A 20,942-nucleotide genomic window follows, 5' to 3' on the forward strand; every position below is an offset into this window, starting at 1 on the left:
TGTAATTTCTGTGATTTATCATCCCGAGTTTTGCATGAAGAATAAAAAAAAGAAAAGAAGAAGAAGCCACAATCCCTCAAAAGTACGTTCTGTGGTCCATATCTGTGCGCGTTCATTCAAAACATGTAAGGCAACGTCGTTAAAACGTCCTCGGATATCGTCATGGCGACCGCAGTAAATCAAATCCGTCCTGCACATCCCAGATACTGTGTGTAGTAAAACGGGACACGAAGAGAGAGTATAATAATGAAATATAAAGGGCTGAGAAATGACTACGGGCCTCGACGCAAAGGCCTCCACGTTCCAAAAAAAAAAAAGGCAAACACACCAAATTTTAACATATAAATCGTTTTTTTTTTTTTTCAAATGAAGATACTCATTATGCTATAATACAGGAAAAATAATACACAAGAAGCCGTAGCAGAAAAAACCACCAGTAATTCACTCTTTGCCTTTTAGTAGATTAGCAGTCCAGACTCTGGATGAATGAAATTCCCTCGTCCCCATCATCATCATCATCATCATCATAATGAAGCTCCTAGCAGGAATGAGACGCCGTGTGCGCGAGGGAAACCAATTTAGGCCCTCGGATAAAGATGAAAATGAAACACGAATGAAATATTCAGGAAATAAAACTGTCTTTTTGAATGAAAATAAAACAAGAAAAAAAAGAACATCATAGAAAAGAGTGTGCTATCTTGCTTTAAAGGCAGATCCAAGTCTTTATTGTAAGACTTTACGAGGGCGTCCCCCACAGTCTACAGTCTCACTTCTTTTTCTTTTCTTTTTTTTAAAAAGGCATCTGATATCTTTTCTTGGCTGTTGAGAGAAACTCCTCAGTGACGTAAACATTTGGAAAGTCTTTGTCTTTGACGTGTGCGAGACAGGAAGTACTGTGCTGTGGTTCAAAGTCCCGTGTCTTTTAATCACCTCCTGACCACCCGTGTTTAAATGAGCGAGTACTGACCAGTGGAGTCGATACCTGTTTTATCCAACCACCACAAACACCAGGTTAGGAGCGCACCTCTCTGTGCGCGCCGACCAGCCGCGCCTCGCTGACCAGCCGGCGGACGTGCCTTTGGTCCCGCACGCCGGCCTCCCACGCGCCGCTCTCCGTCAATGAGGCCACGCGGCTCAGCGTGTCGATCCCCGCCGACGACAGGGACGCGGCGTACATGGGCAGGCCGATGGAGACGAGCCAGTCGGAGACGGTGCTGACGTTTCCCGAGGGCAGAGGCTTCCGGCACATCTCTGTCAGACCTCCAGAGGGAATCTGAGAGACACAGCAGTGTTAGACGACTGAATATAGAGGCAGACAGATGGAAAGAAAGACATTTTCATTTTCAATAGACAAGTCAATTTAAGGAATTATACGACTAGGAATATAAAAAGTCGCCACATTCAGCCAGGTTGTTAAATATTTAATTTAAAAACGATGGTGCCAGATTTGACTGTAGGGAAATTAATGTCACAACTGCTCTACTTTTATGCCAGCATTCAAATAAAAACTGTGCAGTAACAACATTGTGATATTATGATAATATATCAAAATACATAGCACAATTTTCACCTGAGTAACAACAACGTATTAAGTGTTAATAAGGAGATAATATATCACTATTTTCAAAGTAAGCTTGATAATCACTGGAACACCTTCACATGAAAATGTTTGTGAATAAAACATTGGTAAAAACTCTAAGCTTTTACTTAATGGTTACTATAAAAATGAGGTGGCATTACCACAATTTTAATTCCATATTATAAAAGTAGTACCATATTTTTTAATGGTAATACTCATAATCCTCATTTTACTAAGCAAATATGCACACGAGTGTTGTCGCCTTACGGCCATGCGGTGTTGTTTGCGGAGCTCTTTGACCCGGAGCTGGTCCATGGTGGAGGCCACGTCTTTGACCGGCTGCTCCAAGTCTTCAGAGTAACGCTGCACCAGCGCCTGGGGGATCCCACACCGACCGTGCTGCGGGAAGAAAGAGCGGAAAAGACGGCGATGCAAGAATAAGTATACGTTTGAGTTAAAGAAGACGTTCTGGTGCACTATAGAGAAGTGGCACTAGACAGCCACACAAGTGTGAGGATAAAGAGAGGGATTGAACATTTGATTTTCAACCAGCAAATTCTGTTCATGCTCCTCGTGGATTTGTTTTGATTTTGGTTCATGTGTGATCCTCTTAGCAGGACAAATTCAATATTTATAATTTGGATTGCAGCACCTGTTTTAAACTCAAGTTGAACATCTTACATACAGTCCCTTTAATCCTTTAAGTCAACAGCAGCAGACTCTCAGGTCTCTGCTGGTCCACTCACAACTAACGGGCGTCCAGCAGGGCTGGTCCTGTGGTCTGCGAGTATTTCTCACCTCATCCCTTCCTGTCTGTGTGTGTGTGTGTGAGGATGTTGTTTTGTGCCTGTGTCGGGGGCTCTGCCATGTTAATGGGGCCCAGCCTGGGGTCTGGTGAGTGGCAGAGGATTTTTTTTTTTTTTTTTTATAACCCTGTCTGCCTTCAGTGAGATCCAGCCCCCGTAAACTTAACAGTCTAAACCGCATCATAGTGGGACTCAACCCACAGTCTCTCCCACTCTGCTCCAGGCAGTGTATTTATTATCAGTACACACACACCCACACAGACTCACACACAAATAATTTACATTAAAAAAAAGACATATGCGATTTTTTGCACTAAATAAAATCCAAAGCAAAGCTGATGCTTTTTGGACAAAAGGCAGCGATTTGGGTCCAAGCCGGAGTGAAATTATGACTGAGTGAAGTTAGGCATGTTATTAAAAACAAATGCAGCCTCAAGTTGAACCCATCTACACCTCAGGAGCTCTTATAAAAGACTTAAAATGTGCACAAAAGATAAAACACTGAAGAAATCAAGCGTGATGCACTTTTAAAAAACAATACCAGATTGTTAGGATCACCCCCATGTGAAATGTGGACACATTTCTCTTTGATGAATCACACTAACCTTGTCAGAATAGGGCTCCTCAGTAAGATCAATCCCTTCAGCCTCCAGCCGTTGTTCCAGCAGGCTGAACAGGTCACAACTCATCTTGCTGTGGGAGACTTTTCTCGAAATGGCCACCTTTCCCCCGAGATCTGCGAGCCACGGAGGCTGCACCGGCGGTTCCTCGCCCATGGACGAGGCCGACGAGGTGGCACAGGGGCTGGCGGGGGTGCTCGGGGTCTTGGCGGGCAGAGCGGGAGCACCGGGGCTGCTGCTGCTGCTTCGGATTATGGGGCTGCTGGGGTGAGAGCGGGTGAAGGAGTGAGTTGGGGAGGGAGTCGGAGATGGCGAGGGGGGCAGGGAGAGAGGGGGGTTACGTAGGCCGTTGGCTAGCCTTTCTCGAGACTTTTTGGCAGGAACGGGGGGAGGGACTGGAGGCTTTTTAGGGTGAGTCCGAATCACCCTCTCCACACTAGAGTCAGGGGGACTTGGAGAAGAACTGGAGACGGGCAGTGGGTGAATGGGGGACTGGGGTGGAGATAAGGGAGGGCGGAGAGTCAGCTGTGAGGGGATGGGCGGCCTCTCAGATCTTATTTTAGGGCTCAACGTCGGAGTCCCGTTCTGAGCTGGAGAGCCATCGTCTCTGCTGACCTTGGTGGAGGCTTCTTCCTTGGCGAGTTTCACCTCCACATCCAGAGCCTTCTTCTGCTCGTAAGTCTGCTCCCAGTGCAGGTCGCCCAGAGAGTGCGAGCGTTTCCAGGGTCCAGAGGTCTCCGGCGGTCCGTCCAGGTCCTCACAGCTGCGGCTGGCCGGGATGGCAGACTGTTTCTGGGCTTTACGCAGCCCCAGCAGGTTGAAGCCCTTCAGAGAGGGTTTGATGAAGAAGCTTTTGGGGAACTTCGTGCGCTGGTTCTTGTTGTTCTGCTGCAGAGCTTCTGTAGACAGGGTCATGGGCAGAGTGGGGTAGTCTGGAGACTGCAGTCCTGCTGAGGAGCGACTGGAACGGGAGGTTTTCCTGCTCTTACCTGTAAAATAAAAAGACTCATTCTCAACCCCAGTGCAACTGTTTCCTCGCTCTTAAAAAGACGCTGCACATGTTTCCACTTACTTCTCTTTCTTCAGCTGCCTACAGTATCCCATTCACTAATAATAAAAATCTAATTCATATTTATAGATTGCACATGGGTCAGTGATTCTTTATTTCACTGCCTTTCATCCCGAGTGTTTGACTTTATATGTTTTTATGACCGCTTTTTGCTTCGGGCAAAATATGATTCTTTACAGGTGAAAAGACAAAAGAATATCTATGACATTTAGAACATATTAAAAGCATTAAAGGCTATCATGAACATATTATTTTGCTTGAGAACTGAAGGTCTCAGCCTCTCACTGTAAAGTGCCTTGTTATATTAATGTCAGGATTTGGTGTTGAACAGATAAATTTGCCAAAGGCACATCATTTAAAAACAAATATCCGCTGATATAAATATGACATTCTTATTGTTTAAAGCTTATCTTTAAACCACAAGCAAGAGAAGTGTTTACAATCCTAATCCGCAATAAAAAAAAAAGGGATCCAGATGGGATATTTCAGAAACATTGGAATAACTTACCATCTCTCTTTTGGCTGAGAGAGCAAAAATGGATAGATGAGATGGGTGGGTGCCACATAGTGTGGTTTGCCAAACACTTTAAATGGTTGAACGATGGAAAAGAAGAAGAAGTTCAAGATGGGAGTCAGAAAAGGAAATTTTTTCCCAGAAATGCCAAAAAAAGTTCATAATTTTGGTACTTTTGCTTCAGCCATTTATGAGATTATATTAAACTAAATCATACAACGGTTTTCAAGCGATGCTATATTTATACTCAAATTACAACTTTCAGTTTTAGCCCGTGAATGAGGTCTGCTGCTTGTGCCGTGAAATATTCTTTAGAATGATAAGAATGCATGCAAGTTTAGGGGCCACAATATATAATTTATTTTGCAGTCGTCGTTTATACTACGAGTAATGTGGTTTAAAATGTGCAAAAACAAGTTGTGTATGTAAATGAAAATGATGATTGAAAGCAGAAAGATTATAGAAATCGTGTCATGATATGAAGAAGAAACCAAACATACGGGAAAGTCCATGTATGTTGAAGAGAGTCATATTACAAGAGCATACGTTCAGGGCTCTGCAGAGCAATTCTCTGTTTTCAAAATATGTGTAATCACATGAAAAAGATAAGAATTCAAATTGGATTTTATTTTTTTTCTTTGCAGAAGCTGAACTGTGGAGCCCTGACCGAGCAAGAGGAAATGCAGAATGTTTGCTAAATGTTATGCTACTGGTTTGTGAATAGTGTTTAGTGGCATGGAAGGAAAAACAGAGAGTAAGAAAAAAAAGAAGGCGAAACATAAAAATCAAGCAAGCAGCACCCAGAGTCTTTTAAAGAAGTGGTTTTTATTCCACAACTTAAATCTCTACTGTGGCAGATTGCACACTTTAATGTTTAACCTGAATGATACACACACACACAAAGAGGAAATCCAGGATTTAACACTGGATCCCGACAGATATAGAAAGATTGTTCTGTCAAAGCAGTGATTTATGAGTTATGGAGCTGTTAATAAGAATGATCTGTAGTGGAGACAGATATGGAGCAACCTAAAAAACAGAACCAATCTCACATACAGTATAATACCTCTATAATCTCTCTTATCTATGCACTGCAATTTAAAAAATATTTTTTATCCACATCTTATTTTAGGCACATACTTTTCGATGTTTTCGTGCATCAGGTAAAGTGACATCTGGGACAGGGTACGATGAGCTGAGATTTAAATGGCAGCTTTTGAATTGTTACCCTGACTTGCACATTTCACAATCAGGCATTTGTGACATGGTGCTCTGCACGCTTCTTCTCCTACATTAAAAACACTTAACAAAAATACTCTCTGAGCCCGTTCTCATCTTCCTGGTATCCGTCTTTTGGCGGGAGAGCTGGGAAAGTGAGTCCATGACAGGGCAGTGAGTGTGTTCTCATCAGAACAGCTCTGTGGATCAGGGAGTTTCCCTCCCCTCTCTGTTCTCCCAGCAATGTGGGACGGACTAGCCTTTCAGTTACAAGAGGACTTTGGTGCTGAGGATACAGAATCCCTAAAGAATGGAAACAGTGGTGAAGAAAGTGGAGTGAAAGAATAGTTAAAGTTTCTCTGCAGCACCCAAACAAGAGGGGGTAAAGGTGTGCAAAGGTGAGGGTTTCAGGGCAGGCGGGTGTGACAGAAGGAGTGTTTGCTTGGTAGATGCTGGTCCAGAGGCATGAGATGGACAGATGGTTAAAATACAGACGCACGGCAAAGGATGGAGAGGAGGTGGAAGCCGACGAGAAGGCAGAAGGGCGAAGGAGTCATGGCGGCAACTAGGACATATGCTAGGCCTTAGCTACGCTAATTCACCAGTGGTCGAGACTATGTAAAGCTATCATTACCATTCTCCAGGTTCTCATTGCTCTCGTAACAGCCGGAGTCCCGCGGGGAGTCTCCCACCAGGCCTCGACCCTCAGACAGCAGCTTCTCTTGGGAACCCGACAGGCCGCTGCGCTCCGGATCACTGCTGCCTGGAGATGCAGAGAAACAGAAAAAAGAACATTAGAGTCATCAGAAAATAAGATGAGGTGGTTTGCCTGGAGTTAAAACTGTCAACTTAAAACTTCCTTTTGGTGATTTCCATTCATTTAAATCTATTGCAGCACACCAATATATCCTTAGATGGGATGTACTGACATTTTAAGATGGAAAATGTATCAGTACTGACACACTGGTGAAATATAAAATAGGAGTTTGAGAGCGTTCTCATGTGACATATACTTACTGTCATACTCCTGCAGCAGCTCTACAGCAGTGAGCAGCACGGCTCTGTGCTGAGGATCTTTAATGTTCAGCTCGTCCAGGTCCTCCTCCTCGAGCAGCTTGAACGTGTCCAGGTCCTCGTAGCCGTTGAACAGGAAAGTAGGCATGTGCTCCTAGATGACAGAAATGTCAAGGCTTGAGTTTAAAGTTCCATTTGCAGGGGCTAAGATTGACGGTGTGAGAAGAATAAAAACATACCGACAACTAGACTAAACAAAAATACACTTTGGATTGGAGTTCATGGGACCAGTGACAACACACACACATAAAATACATTAGGTACAAACATGGGGGTAGGAGTATGGAGGAAAAACTGCATGGTTGTCAATTGCTCATAATATCCACTTGTATTTTAAAACCTCTGATGAGTCAAATCTAAACTACTATTCAGATTTTTCGATAGCATGTAATCAAGTTCGGATGTGGCTGCCTCGGCTGTCAGCACACTTTATAATATGGTATAATGTTTGTCAACAGACATATAAAATGTTGTACTGACATCAGTGAGTCAGCTGGAGCAATCAAAGCAAGAGCACGGATTGTGTGGCTTCGCTCTAAAAGCTATTGTAGCCCAGACCGAGACGGCGAACAAGAAGGGAAACCCGCCAAAGTCACGTGGGAACATGAAGAACTGCGCGCATCGAAAATACTCTGCAACCGCAGAAGACGGTTTTATACAATAACACAATGACACATCAAAGATAGTCACTTAAACCACGCTATCAAAGAGCGTTTAAATCTAGATCCGCCTCTTGTAAGTGCACACTCAGCTGACGCCGTCATTCTCAGGCTCCTATAACTGCTACCACTGTGAATATCACTGGGCTCTAACGTCTGTGTGACCTACGCACATTGGACAAATTCATCGACTGTGTGTCACCAGCGAGGCTGTCAATTACAATGGTGGAGGTTCAAAAAGAGGGAAAAGCTGTGTGTCTCCGTTCTATTTCTGCTGAATGATGCAAGACTAAACAAAGGGACCACCAACTAAGACAAACACGGGCAGCCGTGTGCGTCTCCTCACTCGCAGCACGTCTTTTTTAGTCTTTTTTCAGTCGTGGAGTAAAAACAATGTCTCTAAACACCAAAGATTATTTGGAAGACAGTCCACCGGGCCAGAACTCTAAGGGATGTGGAGATTTACACTTTGTGGTTCCACACAGACGCTGTTGATGTGAGTTTCAAATCATCTGGCTCTCCAGTTTAACCAAAGGTTATGTAGCATCTATACGCCATATTCATTTTTCCTCTGCTCTGTGCCAGCTGAATCATACCTCATATAGATTTATGGGGATTATGAGCACGGACAAAAGAAAACCACCAGAGAAAACGAAATGTCTCACTGCAGGACATGAGCAAGACAAGCATTTACTTCTACATATGACTGCAAAGGTTTCCCCTATACACATAAATAAGGTATTGACCTAACAAATAAACTCTAATAAATAGCATGAGCTAATTGTTTAAGGTCAGATACTGTGAAACACATTATAATTTGAAATTAAGCATCTGAAAAATCAAGATTATAGATCATGCCTGGTCTTTGTTTGTGAAATTATGTTTGTTTGATTCAGGTAGATGTTTACTTTTATAACTTTTTACTTGCTACTTCTAACTCAGAAAAGCAAAAACCACTTCTGAGCAAACAAGAAACATAGTCGAAACACAAATGATGCTAGACAATATAATTCCTCAAATAAAAGAGCGAATTTCACTCTATCTTTTTATTTTATTTTCTCTAAGCCACAAAGCAATAAAATCACAAAACATGTGATAGGATAATGAACATATTTTCTACAAACTGAAAACAGTCCGTACATGTCGGGGTGTAATCTGTCCACTCTAGGGATGTGATGGTGGATGAGGGGACATGATTGTTCTAAAGTACATTTAAGTCCCACACTGACAGTTCAGAAAGCTGACCGAGTGGTAATTATGTTGAAATTGAGACTTGGTCATCAGGCTGCCCTGAGATAAAAGTGTCTCTCTTTCTTTCTTTCTTTGTGCACATTTTGATGAAAGAGGTGTTATTTGTCTGGGTGTGGTCGTGACACATGAGGGTTCATGTTATTACTTCAGTGTCAGTTCAAGCATCCAGAGCCCTGCAGCCTTTAATAACCCGCACTGTTTATCTCTGCTTCTTGTATTTTTTTAGTTACTTTATTAGTATTAGATTGTTCTCAGTGTAAATCTATCCAACTTGACACATAACTACTTCATTCCAGAACAAGACTAAAAATATAACGTGATGCATTTTTCTACCTTGAGGTTGATGCGATCCAACAGCTCCTCCACTGAGCTGGGCTTGGGTTGTCGGCCCTTCCTCCTCCTCCTCACGGGCCTTTTAGGTTTCTCCTCCTCGTCACTCAGCACGTCCACATAGATGAACTTGAAGGTGCCCACTTTGTTGTTGAGCAGGCCCATCCATGTTCCCATGGGGGGTTTACTGATGATGTCGATCACATCGCCACGCTGGAGGACCACAAAGATATTAGACTCAACTTGGACCGTCATTGTTTTTATCCTGTCAAAACTGAATGATTAATTTAAGAGTGTTTTAACCAGGGTTGGGTAACGATTCGTGTCGGTACTGCCGAATATTGGTTCACTTTTAATGAATCCGTGCCAAATTTCGGTACTTGAAATAATATCTGGGAGAGCGCGCAAGAGCTACGCGTCCCGAGACTACGCTAGCACGACAGCAATTATGGCGACGCCGAGAGCGTTCGAAAGTGTTGCTACAATTCACACAATTACCCGCCGACAGCGCCCAATGTAATATTAGCGACGCGAAATACAAGGCGGGCGGGGGGGAAACACCTCAAACCTGATGAAGCACCTGGCGTAGTCGCGGAGAAAGCCGTCACATGTCGCGTTCCAGTCGGACGGGGTCAGCCTCTGACTCGCGACTGCTCAAAAAGTGTGTTTGCTAACCTGCCGTCTGTGGCTAGCGTTAGCCGCGTGGCTAACTTCCGGTCGGTTAACTTACAGTCCACAGCCGATTGTGTAAACAGTTGTTTGTGACAAAACACAAAGGGCAGACAAAAAAGAAGAAACGTTGGTTGTTGTTGTTGACTTGGTCCTAAATGTTTCATATTTATTTCTAACCAACATTTATTTATTTACTATTCTTAAATCTTCTTAATAAAAAACTGACACTAGACTTTGTTTTCGCACCTGAAAAACATTTTTAATAGCACCAAAATAAGGTACCTTTCGGTTCCGAAACCAAATTCCAGATACCCGTACCATATCGGTTCAATTATGAACGGTACCCATCCCTAGTTTTAACTAACAACGTGTTGTACCTTCAGTTTGAGGGAGTCTGTGTCGTATGGGCTGGGTGTAAAATCAGTGTGGACTCTGGCACGACCACAGAACGGTCCCCTGTACGGTGGCTCCTCGTCATCGCCGTCCTCCGACTTCACACTTTCTCTGTTGCTGGCCGATGAGTCGGTGGTGCTTACCGTCTGACCACCTGCACACGAAAATACACCAGTGAGCGATAATATATGCTATAGCAATTTCTGTCTGTACATGTCTGCAACAAAGTCAACGTACAGTCGTTTAATGTGAACGAATACCATAAATTAAACATACACATGTATCAGTTACATATCTGCTGCACGTTCAAGAGTCTGAGGGAAGGCTGCTGAAATTGTGTCGACGCGTGGAAATCGGAGAGGCACGACTTCCTACCTAATCATTACCGTATGTTTGCATGTTTGCGTGGGTGTTCTACGGCTCTGAAACACTGTCAGTCGGCCAAGTGTTCGGTTCTTAAAACAGTATCAACAAAGAGTCGATGGAAACATCGGCCTCAAGTAGTGGAGTAGATGATCACAGCATCACAACACGTGGCACAGCTTTCATGAAGTGGAATTTATCTGATCACAATCATAACAGGCACAGACATGTAATAGCTGACGTAAGGTGAGGGCTAAGTTCTTTGTCTGTATTTGAAATATGTATTAAAAAGTGTCATTTTCTTCTTCAAAATACCTTAACATAAGCACGATGATGAATTAACATCCTTGATCTACATGGGTGAAGTGTAGTGTTAAGTCATGTTAAAGTAATAAAGATAAAGAGATGCTTGATGTGTTATTGGAAAAGTTTGATAATAATATAAAAGTATGCCCTCTCAGAAATCTCTTACTCATTGAACTCTGTCCGCTGAGTGAACTGCGCAGACTTTCCACTGAGCCTCCAGCCTTAAGCTTGGGCTTCTCCAGAGAGTCGGTGTCAGGCTGAGGGGACTGAGGGGAACCAGGGGCTCCATCTGGACTGGACTGAAAAGACAAAAATGACAGGCAGTGATGCCGCTGGCTAATGAAAGAGTACAGGGAACAGACAAAGGGCGATGTGCAGTCAAAAGAAGCAAAGATGTTTGAGATGAGAAAGTGTGATTTGGAAGTTAATGTGGGGAAAATAAAGGACATGGTGGAAAAATTAAGAGGGGAGTGACGGTTGTATTGATGTCCAAAACAGATGTACACATGTCTCTGCTTTTCGTCATTATCATCATTATCATCTTGCTGTAACGAGCAAATTCTGGAACACCTTCCTGACTTATCTGACGTGTCTGTTGAGGAAAGACCTTGACAGATTTATTTGTGTTTAGTCTGTGTTAAAACAAATAATAATATCGTCGTGACAAACATGCTTTGTTTCTGTTCTTCTGAAAACTATTTAAATGTGTGAGCTAAAGGCAAACAGAGCTGAAATGACTATTACACAGGGGGGGGGGGGGGACTGACGGCTGATTTTGTTTTTCATCCGCAACACTGAACACTGCTTCAGGATGTGGTTTTCTTCTATACCCTGAGAGTATTTGTATTAAGTTAACATTTCCTTTATGTGGTGATCCAGCTGCGACAAAAGCGACCCACCAATGAAGTCATTAGAAATAAAAAGCCCTTTCTTACTTCCTCTTTCGCAGACCATAATTGATATCCCATATGTATACATTCAGACTTACATGCCTTAATGTCTAATGTCCTTGTGGAACAACTGACTTCAAGAGGAATTACACTGGCACCGTTTAATCTGCTCTTTAAAAATAGAACATGACATAACAAAGTTTATTTTGCATAAAAGAAAACAAAAAATAATAATTTGAAGCTTTTGTTCCACATCTCCTTTCAAGTCTTAACATAAACATATCACATTAAAATCTGCTATACATGTTGTATTTGTTTCCACTTATCCACTAGATGGCATTGTGGACTGTAAAATAACCAAGGTTGAGACATGATGGCAATCAATTTTTATTTGCTCTCCTCTCCCTCTTTCAATTAAAAGCTCCATGACTCATGTCAGAATATCTAGGTCACCGTGTTAAGGCGGCCGCGACGCACAGATGTTCAACTTTGTGCCGAATTCCATCTTGTTGGACGACGTCAAACGTCAAGGCTGGACGGATCACACGTAGTGGATGCCCAGAAAAATCAGGCCAGAGTGGATGATACACTCACACTTACAGAGTCTTTTGTTTCCTCAGAACAAGCCTCGGGGACACTTGCATCATTACATGAGCTCAGCATGAAGCGCCCGCCCCACCCCTGCACTCCGAGCCAAGAGAGAGAGAGGAATCCAAATGTATGTTTTTAGTCCTCTTGTGTTTATTCTGTAACTAACACAAATACTCTCGCCCACTCACAGCCTGTGGACAGAATATGTGGCGACTAACACTGCAGAACTTCCTCTGAATGTTTGCAGAACATGGGAAGCTTTTTTTTTTTTATTATTCCTCTACAGCTGCACCTGGCTCCTTTGTTTTGGAGTTCAAACAGTAATGTGTAGATTGTGGGATCATTTATGTGTTAAACAAAGTTATGGTATGGTAGAACACCAAGGGGGGAAACTGTGAAATGTGTCTCGAAATAAAGCCTACAAAATATACATCCGCGTGTGTGTGTGTTTATGTCTGACCTGCTCAGACAAGGAGCTGCTGTACTTCTTCGACATGCGTTTCCTCATGGTTTCCTTCACCGACTTGACCTTCTTGCCCAACGAGATGCGAGACGTCGTGGGGGATTTGACCACTTCTCTGTAAATGGCCTCCTGCTCTTTATTCTGTTATGTGAAGAAAGAAGAATAGAGGCAGCCAGGAGGGATCGCAAGAAACAGGGGAGAAAACAGAAGAGACACGGTGATTTTAGTGCAACTTTAAAGTTCAGCTCATGTTCCACACAGCAGCCTCTTCTAATTTTACAAGCTGCCAGCACTTACGTTGGCCTCTGAGCCCGCGTTGACCACATGGAGTGAACGGTTGGACAGGTCAAAGCCTCCGAAGCTGCACGTTCTCTGCGGGAGGGGTGAGCAAACACAATCAAATCAGTCACACCCAGAAGGTCACGTTAAAGAAAATCCCCCCCATATCCACAATCCACACCGAACGAGGGTCAACTCACAATGATTCATGCTTGGCGTTGCACGGGCAGCACTTTGATTTATGAGTATATGGTTTTGTGTATTATGTGATGGGGGGGGGGGCATGATGTCATACGGGAGCGTGGACAGCCAACAGACATGATGTAACACAAACTGTTATACGAGCTCCAGTTCAAAATTGTTAAATTACTGCGCGGTCCTCGGAAAAACGAGCTGCTACATTGACCGTGGAGAGCAGAAAACGTTGGGACTAAATTAACCTTACTTGATGTGGCATATTTTCACAGCATGTCCACTGCAATTACGCCCCCGCTGCTGGAAATCGCTTTTGTGGTTAATTATGAGAAATGCAAAGCTGGGCTTAGTAAGCAAACATGCACGATATATAGGGCCAGTTGCTTAGCGCCTACAGTGTGTTATTCTCATTAGAGATATTCTCAGTTTGTTTCTGCTGCGAAGACAGGGTGGGATTGACTTCAGGTCAACAGTAACATAAGGGGGTGGGTAAGACGAAACAAGGGACTGTGACATGAGACGGGGAAAAAAATCCAGGATGTTATCACTAAACAGGCTTCTTGTATCCATCCCAAGCTCTGTGGTATGTCACTGACAAACATGTAGACACAGACATGCATATACAGCATCTGCAGCAAAAACAGCACTCGGCATATGAGGAGGAGGGCACTTCTTCTTGGCTTCAAGAACTTTGTAAGCACTCAAATTAACTCCCAGAAACCCTGGATGAAGGATGTCCATGTACAAAAAAAAAAAAAGATTGTTTGCGATATTAGATGTCCACAGCTGCAGTCCACATCACAACTCCCCAGGAAAAAGCACAGTTTGGAGAACAAACATGTTTGAAGAGACGTCCAAAAGAAAAAAAGATGATGGTGATGTTTGATGGAATGGACATGCATCCAGAAAAAAAATGTCTTTTGAAGAAAGATAATAATTACAAGGAAAGGAACAAAAAAAAAAATTCTGCAATTATAAAGGCACGGGCCAAAAAAAAGGAAAAAACACGAAAAGCAACAACAGAAAAAGTGGATTCGGAGTTTGTTTTTGGATGAGAACGACCTCCAGTGATTTCACCAGTACACGACAGGATTCAGGTACTCTCAAAGCTGCAGGATAGCTCCGCTATAGTTACTCTAAATCTAGAGTGTATTAATAAACAATTTAACTGTGGGAATCAGGTGAGATTCTTCAAATGCAACCAAACCAATGTCAGTGCTTGTTTGTTCTCTCTCTATGCTCAGCCTTCTAAGATCATTTTTTTATTTAATAAGGAGACTTAAACTTAAAAAGGCTATTCCTTGAATCTCAGAGACCATGTGTTGTGCACCTCTAAGGATGAGCTGCTGCGGGCCTCGTCTTAATATCTTCTCTGCCCACTGGGATCAGAGTGAATGTGCGAGTGCATGTGGCCATCAGGGGATCTGACATTTATAAAAAAGCACTTATGAAGCCTCTCCGCTGTAACTTAATATCTCAAGTGGGGCACTGCACATTCCATAATCATTTCATTTCCAGCTGAAATAAAGAGGGCTATAGCCAAAAGGCATCAACTTAAAGGTCAAAGAAGAAGGCCTGTTTGGTCTGTGATATATTCTTCACTCTAATATAGAATTCTATCATTTCGCACAGATGTTATTACATGAATACGTTAAAGTGTCACGTGTATCTGCTCGACCTCCATCTGAGCTATTCTGCAACGTTGAAGTACACAGAGTCCTGTTTAGACGAGGCGGTCGATTTTAAACCTCAGGGTCCAAACTCACAGACTTCTGCTGGATGCGCAAGAGCACACGCTTGGTGCAGCGGTCTACGCTGGCCGCCCACTTCCTGTCCGCCTCACGGTCCTCCTCCAAAAGGCAGCGGCGCTCAGCGCGGCTGAGGGTGACTGGGCGGACCAGCTGGGCCCAGTTCAGGTGACCGTACAGGCTCCGCTCCACCACATAGGTGATGTTCAGCTCGCTGACCGCTGTGCGACCACGCAGCCTACGAGAGGGGAACGCCCAGCCTCCTGTCCCGCTTCCAAAACCCTTCGATTTGGCTACATCACAGCGTGCAGGGGAGGAGGGGGTGACAGACAGTGGGGAGACGGGGGCCTTTGCATTGCGTGAGCGCTGGTAAAGTAAGTGCTTGGTGGAGTAAGCGTAGTTGGGGTCAGGTTTCCGGTGTGTCCAGCTGCCATGGTGCCTGTTGGCAGGTTTGGGGCTGCTTTGTGGGCCGTCATCCAGGGAGATCAGGAGGCGAGATTGGGAATGGGGTTTGGGACGAGGTTTAGTCAGGCCATAATAGGCGTAGAGGGCCTCATTGTTACTTACCCCGTGGGAGATGGAGCTCAAGGCCTTCCGCATTTCGCCGTCAGTTGTGGAGCGTGACTGTTTCCCCTCGTCGTCCAGTCCGCAGCCATCCAACTCTGAGAAGGAAGAGCCACTGCCGCCGACACCAGAGACGGAACCGACTGGGGTTCTCCTGGGGGGGCGTATGAGACCGTGGGTGCTGGACGATTTACTGAAGCTTTTGACCAGCTTGTGACCAGACCAGGTGTCTAAGCTGCTGGAGGAAGGGGATGTCGTCAGACTGTCTGTGTCTCCATCGAGAGAGAGTTGATCCTGGGCGAGGGAGGGCAGAGAAACCTCCTGGGGCAAAGGGGGTTTCTTTAGGACCCCGGTGTACAGAGCTGTGTTGTCCTCACAGGTGGGAGGTCCTTCCAGATTCAGAAAATCTAAACACGACAGAAAAGATCAGCTTGTTTGTTGCTCGGGAAGATTTAAACATCACATTACATGCAGTCCCATGACCTATCTGTGGCTTTGCTAAACCACAGCTAGCCACAAAAACACATTCTTTAAGTGTGAGTATCAGGGCAAAACCCATGATAAAGAATGTGTTATGTTGACAAAAATATCAACAAAAAATATCCTTCTAACGCCGCGGTTATACACAGATGGAAACAACAAAAATGCTAAAAACACAGGAACATCAGCTGATTGTTATAAAACGTAATTTAGGTTTAGGATAATCAAAGGAATTCACAAATGAAGGGTTGCAAACCTTCAGAGCCATGCTTCTTGCCCTCTTCCACCTTGATGAGTTTCTTCCTGACCCGGCGCGTCGAGTTGACCAGTTTATGAAGCCGTTTGAACTTCACAGAGTCCTCGGATTGCTCGTCATCTGACTGTTCACAAGACTAGAGGGAGAGAAAAAGAGGGAGGGATGATATAATAAAAGGGACAGTCCAACGTTTGATATGGAAAAAAAGAGGGTAAAATGACATGGGTATAAGCAGGGGAAGTTTTCTCCTTTAACAATTCATGGAATCAGAAATATCAGTAATGCGGTGGTTTTGTCGGGAATGGATTTAACACAAAAGTTGTGAGGGAAATGAAACACAAACTTTGACAAATTGTGCTGTAAGATTTCATAAAATGCAGTTATGTTGCGACAGATGGCGGCGTCGTTTAGAACGGAGTCAAAGTTAGTGAGGTGAGAAATGGGAGAATTGTGAAGACGGTGGTGCAATGCAGTGTGTGTGTGTGTGCGGTTCATATTCACAACAAAACAGACAACACACGCAGAAATAAATGAACCATTTTTCAGCTTGAAAAAAACAAAAACACAGATGGAGAACGACACAGTGAATCAGTATTGTGATAAATAATCGATGTTTCCGTCAGAGCCTGTTTATGAAAGGACAGCGGTCACATGTTATGGGTGTCAGCATCTCACTTGATGGCCACTCTGGAGTGAAAAGGATGGAATAATGAAGTCACGAACCTTTTCATTAAAGACACACACACAGGTCTTACTCCCACTGAGCATCTCCACACAGAATCTCCCACAGCTTTATGCCTGCATGCACATTTTTTTATACGCTCGCTGCGATGACGAGCTGAGCTGTGGCGTGAGGATCGCCTTGGCTCGAACCACCGTCATTATCATGCAGCTCAAACAACTTAATTTGCTCCTATTTGCTATTGGTTTCTACAGCAACACCAGCACCAGCACCACCTCTCTGGCCGCACAGCAGCAGCGCTGGTTCCACAGGCATACATACATACAGTACAGTACATGCAGATCTGGGGTTTCCAGGGATTAGCTCTCTGATAAAACACAGTCTCCTGGCAAAAAAAAACCCACTTTCCTGCAGAGTTCAGACCGCTGGCCTGGTTCAGAGGCTGCTGACACACAGTGGTGATGATGTCAACAACTGTGACTCGGTGGAAGAATCAAAAATCAACTTAAACCGGACTAATTAATGCCCAGCTAGAAAAGTAGACAATTCATTCTATGCGTGCAACTTTAACATCTCTTTTCATATCAGCATCCCCCTGAGCCGTTGTAGGGTACAGCAATCGATCTGGAGTCTGACAGTGTGCAGAACTGGCCTTTGAAAATCCATAAGTGCACTTTCCCTCTGCTCAACCCCCCCCCTCCCCCCGAAAACTCCCTCAAGTGAACCACACAACTATGCCTGCTGCGGTATTTCCTTTCCTTTGCTTTTATTTGCTCTGGATTTGAGTCCATTAGCTTCAAAGAATGAAGTGCAACGACAAATCTGCGTCCAAGACGATCCATAAAGTGACAGAATAAAACAAGAAGCACGATCATAAAAGATCGGATTGGCATCGACGTCAGGATCTTGGTCACTGTAAACAACAGCGAGTGTCCTCAATGAAACCACTTCAGGAGCTGACTTGGTCATTTTATACTTAACCCAATAACTTATTCTATTCAGTGTGTAATGGAAAGAAAAGAGGCAGAGAAGATGGTCAGGAGGTGACAATGACTTTATAGTCCTAACGCGACCATGCGGAACAATATCCCAGCAAATGACCACATAAACAGTGAGAAGGAAGAAGACCCAAACATGTGAGGCCATGAACCTCACAGAGCTGAAAGCTGAAGGTCGATGCAACAATTCCAACACCATAATTACCATTTCACTAGACAAATGACTTTAAGGATTGTTCCCACGACTTGAAAGATGCACTTAAGAAAAAACTATAAACCAAAATTCAAAATTGTGGTGCACACAGCAACTGTTACTGTTTGTCCTGAGCCACAGACGTTGAACACTAGTTTGAACTTACCACCTCAGCTTAAACAGCAGGGAATCACTTCCTTTGTTTCAACACGACAGGTTAGCAAGAAATGAGTGCAACAAATCCATACCGCGCCAATTCCTACGCGATCCAGAATAATCCCCGTGCACCCGTGCACATGCGGTGCAAAAGATAGAGCCGCAGTTTGTTGCTGAAATCAGCTCACAGAGGAATGAAGGAACTATTTCGGAGAGCCGTGCCGCACAGAACAGCGGCAGAGAAAAGGCGTGTTGTGCAGGGAGAACAATCCCAGCGTTTGAGCCCCTATGACCCCGTCTTGGCCCCAACATCATTAATGGCCAGCTCTGGAATGTGGGCCCCGATCGCCAGAGGAAGACAGACTTCAGAAAGACAGCATCAGGAAGAAGAAGAAGAAAAAAAAGGGGGCACAGAGCAGCCACAGTATATTGCAGGCATGTCAGCTGCACATATGTCTGCTTATAAAAGGAGGTCACACACACAGACACAAAACTGTTACTATTTGAATTTGGAAATGACCTCATTCAATTCACTTCAGTAAAGAGGGGACAGTGCGTGACACCAATAGTGGCCCCTGCAGAGTAGAAAGATTTCCTGTAGCGGCCAATTTTGGAACACGGGTCAAGACGAGACACAGAAATCGCTCCTCTTTTCTGGCCTTGGGGTGAGGACAAAGTCTTATCCTCTACTCCATCTCCCTTATTTCCTTTCTGCCTCCAGTGCTAGCACTGAATCACAGCCTCCAGAGCCAATCTGTGTGTTCCTCGACACAATACTGCATCAGTGACACTTTATACTCTGCCCCCTCCCCCTCCCCATCAATCTATTTTATCCTCGACAGGATTGAAGCACATCTGTCTGCTGCAGAGTCAACTTTCCGTTCACTTTAACTTGCATTCCAATGCAAACTAAAGTCAATTTGGGGCGTAAAAAGGCAATGGAAATTACAAAAGAAAACAGCGCGTAGCTGGAAAGAAGTCGCACATTGCAACAATGCAACATAGCAACGATACATGTGCACTCTTTTATTTTCTGAGTGTTTGGAATTTCTGTGTTTTGATGAACTCATTTCCTGTAAAAGTGGGTCAGTGTTTGAAACTGTATGACTGAATGCTTTTCCCCGATGATGCAACGCAGTGCAGAACTGATCAAAAGGCCCTTTGCCCACGATGCAATGGTGGCTCAGGGGTAGAGGGAGTTGTCTCTGTAAGATGCGATATGCTCAGAAAGACTGTAAAGCAGCTTTGCATTGTCATCAAGATTAGAAAAGTGAGATATATGTCATTTATTAAGACCTGAATCTGTACCAGCTGAGGCAAAAAAAAGATAGAAAAATGAAATTACTGATGCCAAATACATAGATCTAGATTCAACAGGACATGATTGTCTGAGCTCCAGCTCCACATCCAACAGAATCAGTTTCACACTATGAAATAAGCTCAAAGGTCGTGACTCATTTAACAGTGACTGAGAGAGATTTGGAGGATCTTGCCTGAGAAAATCAATGCAAACTTACATTTGTCTTCATTTTTGTCGATAAAAAGATAAAGGGAAACTGACCCGATCTAAAATTAATTCCATAAGCCCATTATTTTGTCACTACGAGAGCCAATTATGACTTTGTTGGGGCCCATTTTAAAACAGACAAAACATTAGTATTAACCTGATAAGTAAAGAAGGTTGTAGTCCAAAACAATGTACAGTATAGACCAAGGTGGATATGTTGTAATTTGGCTCATAAATAAAGACCAAAGAGAGAAGGAGATAAAGGGAAGAAAAAAAGAGAAGAAGTTGAGACAAAAAAGTTTACGGCTTAGCATTTGAATTTTTTAAATGTACGAGACATCATCAAGCAATGAGAGCAAATTAAGGTTAGAGTTCCTGTAAAGTGAATGATGAAAATGATTGATTAAAAATTAAATCATGTAAGATCCAGCGACTCTTTCTGGTGGAGCAAAAACACACAGTTAAACACACGTTCTACTCGGTCTACTCGTCTTAAATGAGCACCAAAGTCTGCAATTGTCAGTTTTTGTACAGAACACAAATGTAAACACACTCTTGATAAAGTTCCCTTTTAACAAACATGGAGGAAAGCAACATTCACCTGCTCAAGAGTCTGGTCGCACCTGAAGCCTGTATAAGCCGGTTCGTCGTGACTTAAATGAGGACAAACGTTGCTATTGGTCAGTGTTTGGGACTTCCTGGTCAACAAACATGCAAAGAAGCTACATTTTTCAACATTTTAGAGGCAGTTTAACTCCATATTTTACACAAACAGAACTGGTTCAGCGACAGTTTTCAACCCTCTTCCTCCTCAGCAGCAGCACCTGCAGCCTCACAGCAGGAGTCTGCTCTTCACCTCTCCTTCATTTCCTCATCTTTTATGAACATTTTTGAATACACCGAAAGCTCTTCTGTGTGTTTTTACATCGAGCAGTGCAGGAGCAGGTGCAGTTATTCACGAGTGAACTGCCGATTTATGCGTTTGAGGAGGAGTTATGAAAACGTAGCCTCTGTGCATCATGGAGCCGTATTTTTTTTTAGTCATGGCCAAAAAAATCCTCAACAGAAGACGAGAGACCAAGTGTT

The 20,942-nt window shown here is 43.7% G+C and overlaps 1 protein-coding gene across 1 annotated transcript in view; it reads right to left on the reverse strand.

Annotated features, from left to right (window-relative positions):
* Window positions 1-510: 510 nt before the first annotated feature.
* sash1a (SAM and SH3 domain containing 1a) overlaps window positions 511-20,942 on the reverse strand; it is a gene marked incomplete at its 5' end in the record, with an annotated part of 158,241 nt that continues 137,809 nt past the window's right edge. The window contains 12 exons of the mRNA XM_083898996.1: window positions 511-1,273; window positions 1,847-1,978; window positions 2,991-3,994; window positions 6,441-6,569; window positions 6,824-6,974; window positions 9,124-9,333; window positions 10,170-10,339; window positions 11,021-11,153; window positions 12,796-12,939; window positions 13,096-13,170; window positions 15,039-15,991; window positions 16,321-16,456. Coding sequence (XP_083755122.1) covers window positions 1,013-1,273; window positions 1,847-1,978; window positions 2,991-3,994; window positions 6,441-6,569; window positions 6,824-6,974; window positions 9,124-9,333; window positions 10,170-10,339; window positions 11,021-11,153; window positions 12,796-12,939; window positions 13,096-13,170; window positions 15,039-15,991; window positions 16,321-16,456 — 3,498 coding nt within the window. The 3' untranslated portion in view covers window positions 511-1,012. The remainder of the gene's footprint in view (window positions 1,274-1,846; window positions 1,979-2,990; window positions 3,995-6,440; window positions 6,570-6,823; window positions 6,975-9,123; window positions 9,334-10,169; window positions 10,340-11,020; window positions 11,154-12,795; window positions 12,940-13,095; window positions 13,171-15,038; window positions 15,992-16,320; window positions 16,457-20,942) is intronic.

Source organism: Microchirus variegatus, assembly GCF_963457635.1.
Source record: "Microchirus variegatus genome assembly, chromosome: 12".
Classification (NCBI taxonomy): Eukaryota; Metazoa; Chordata; class Actinopteri; order Pleuronectiformes; family Soleidae; genus Microchirus; species Microchirus variegatus.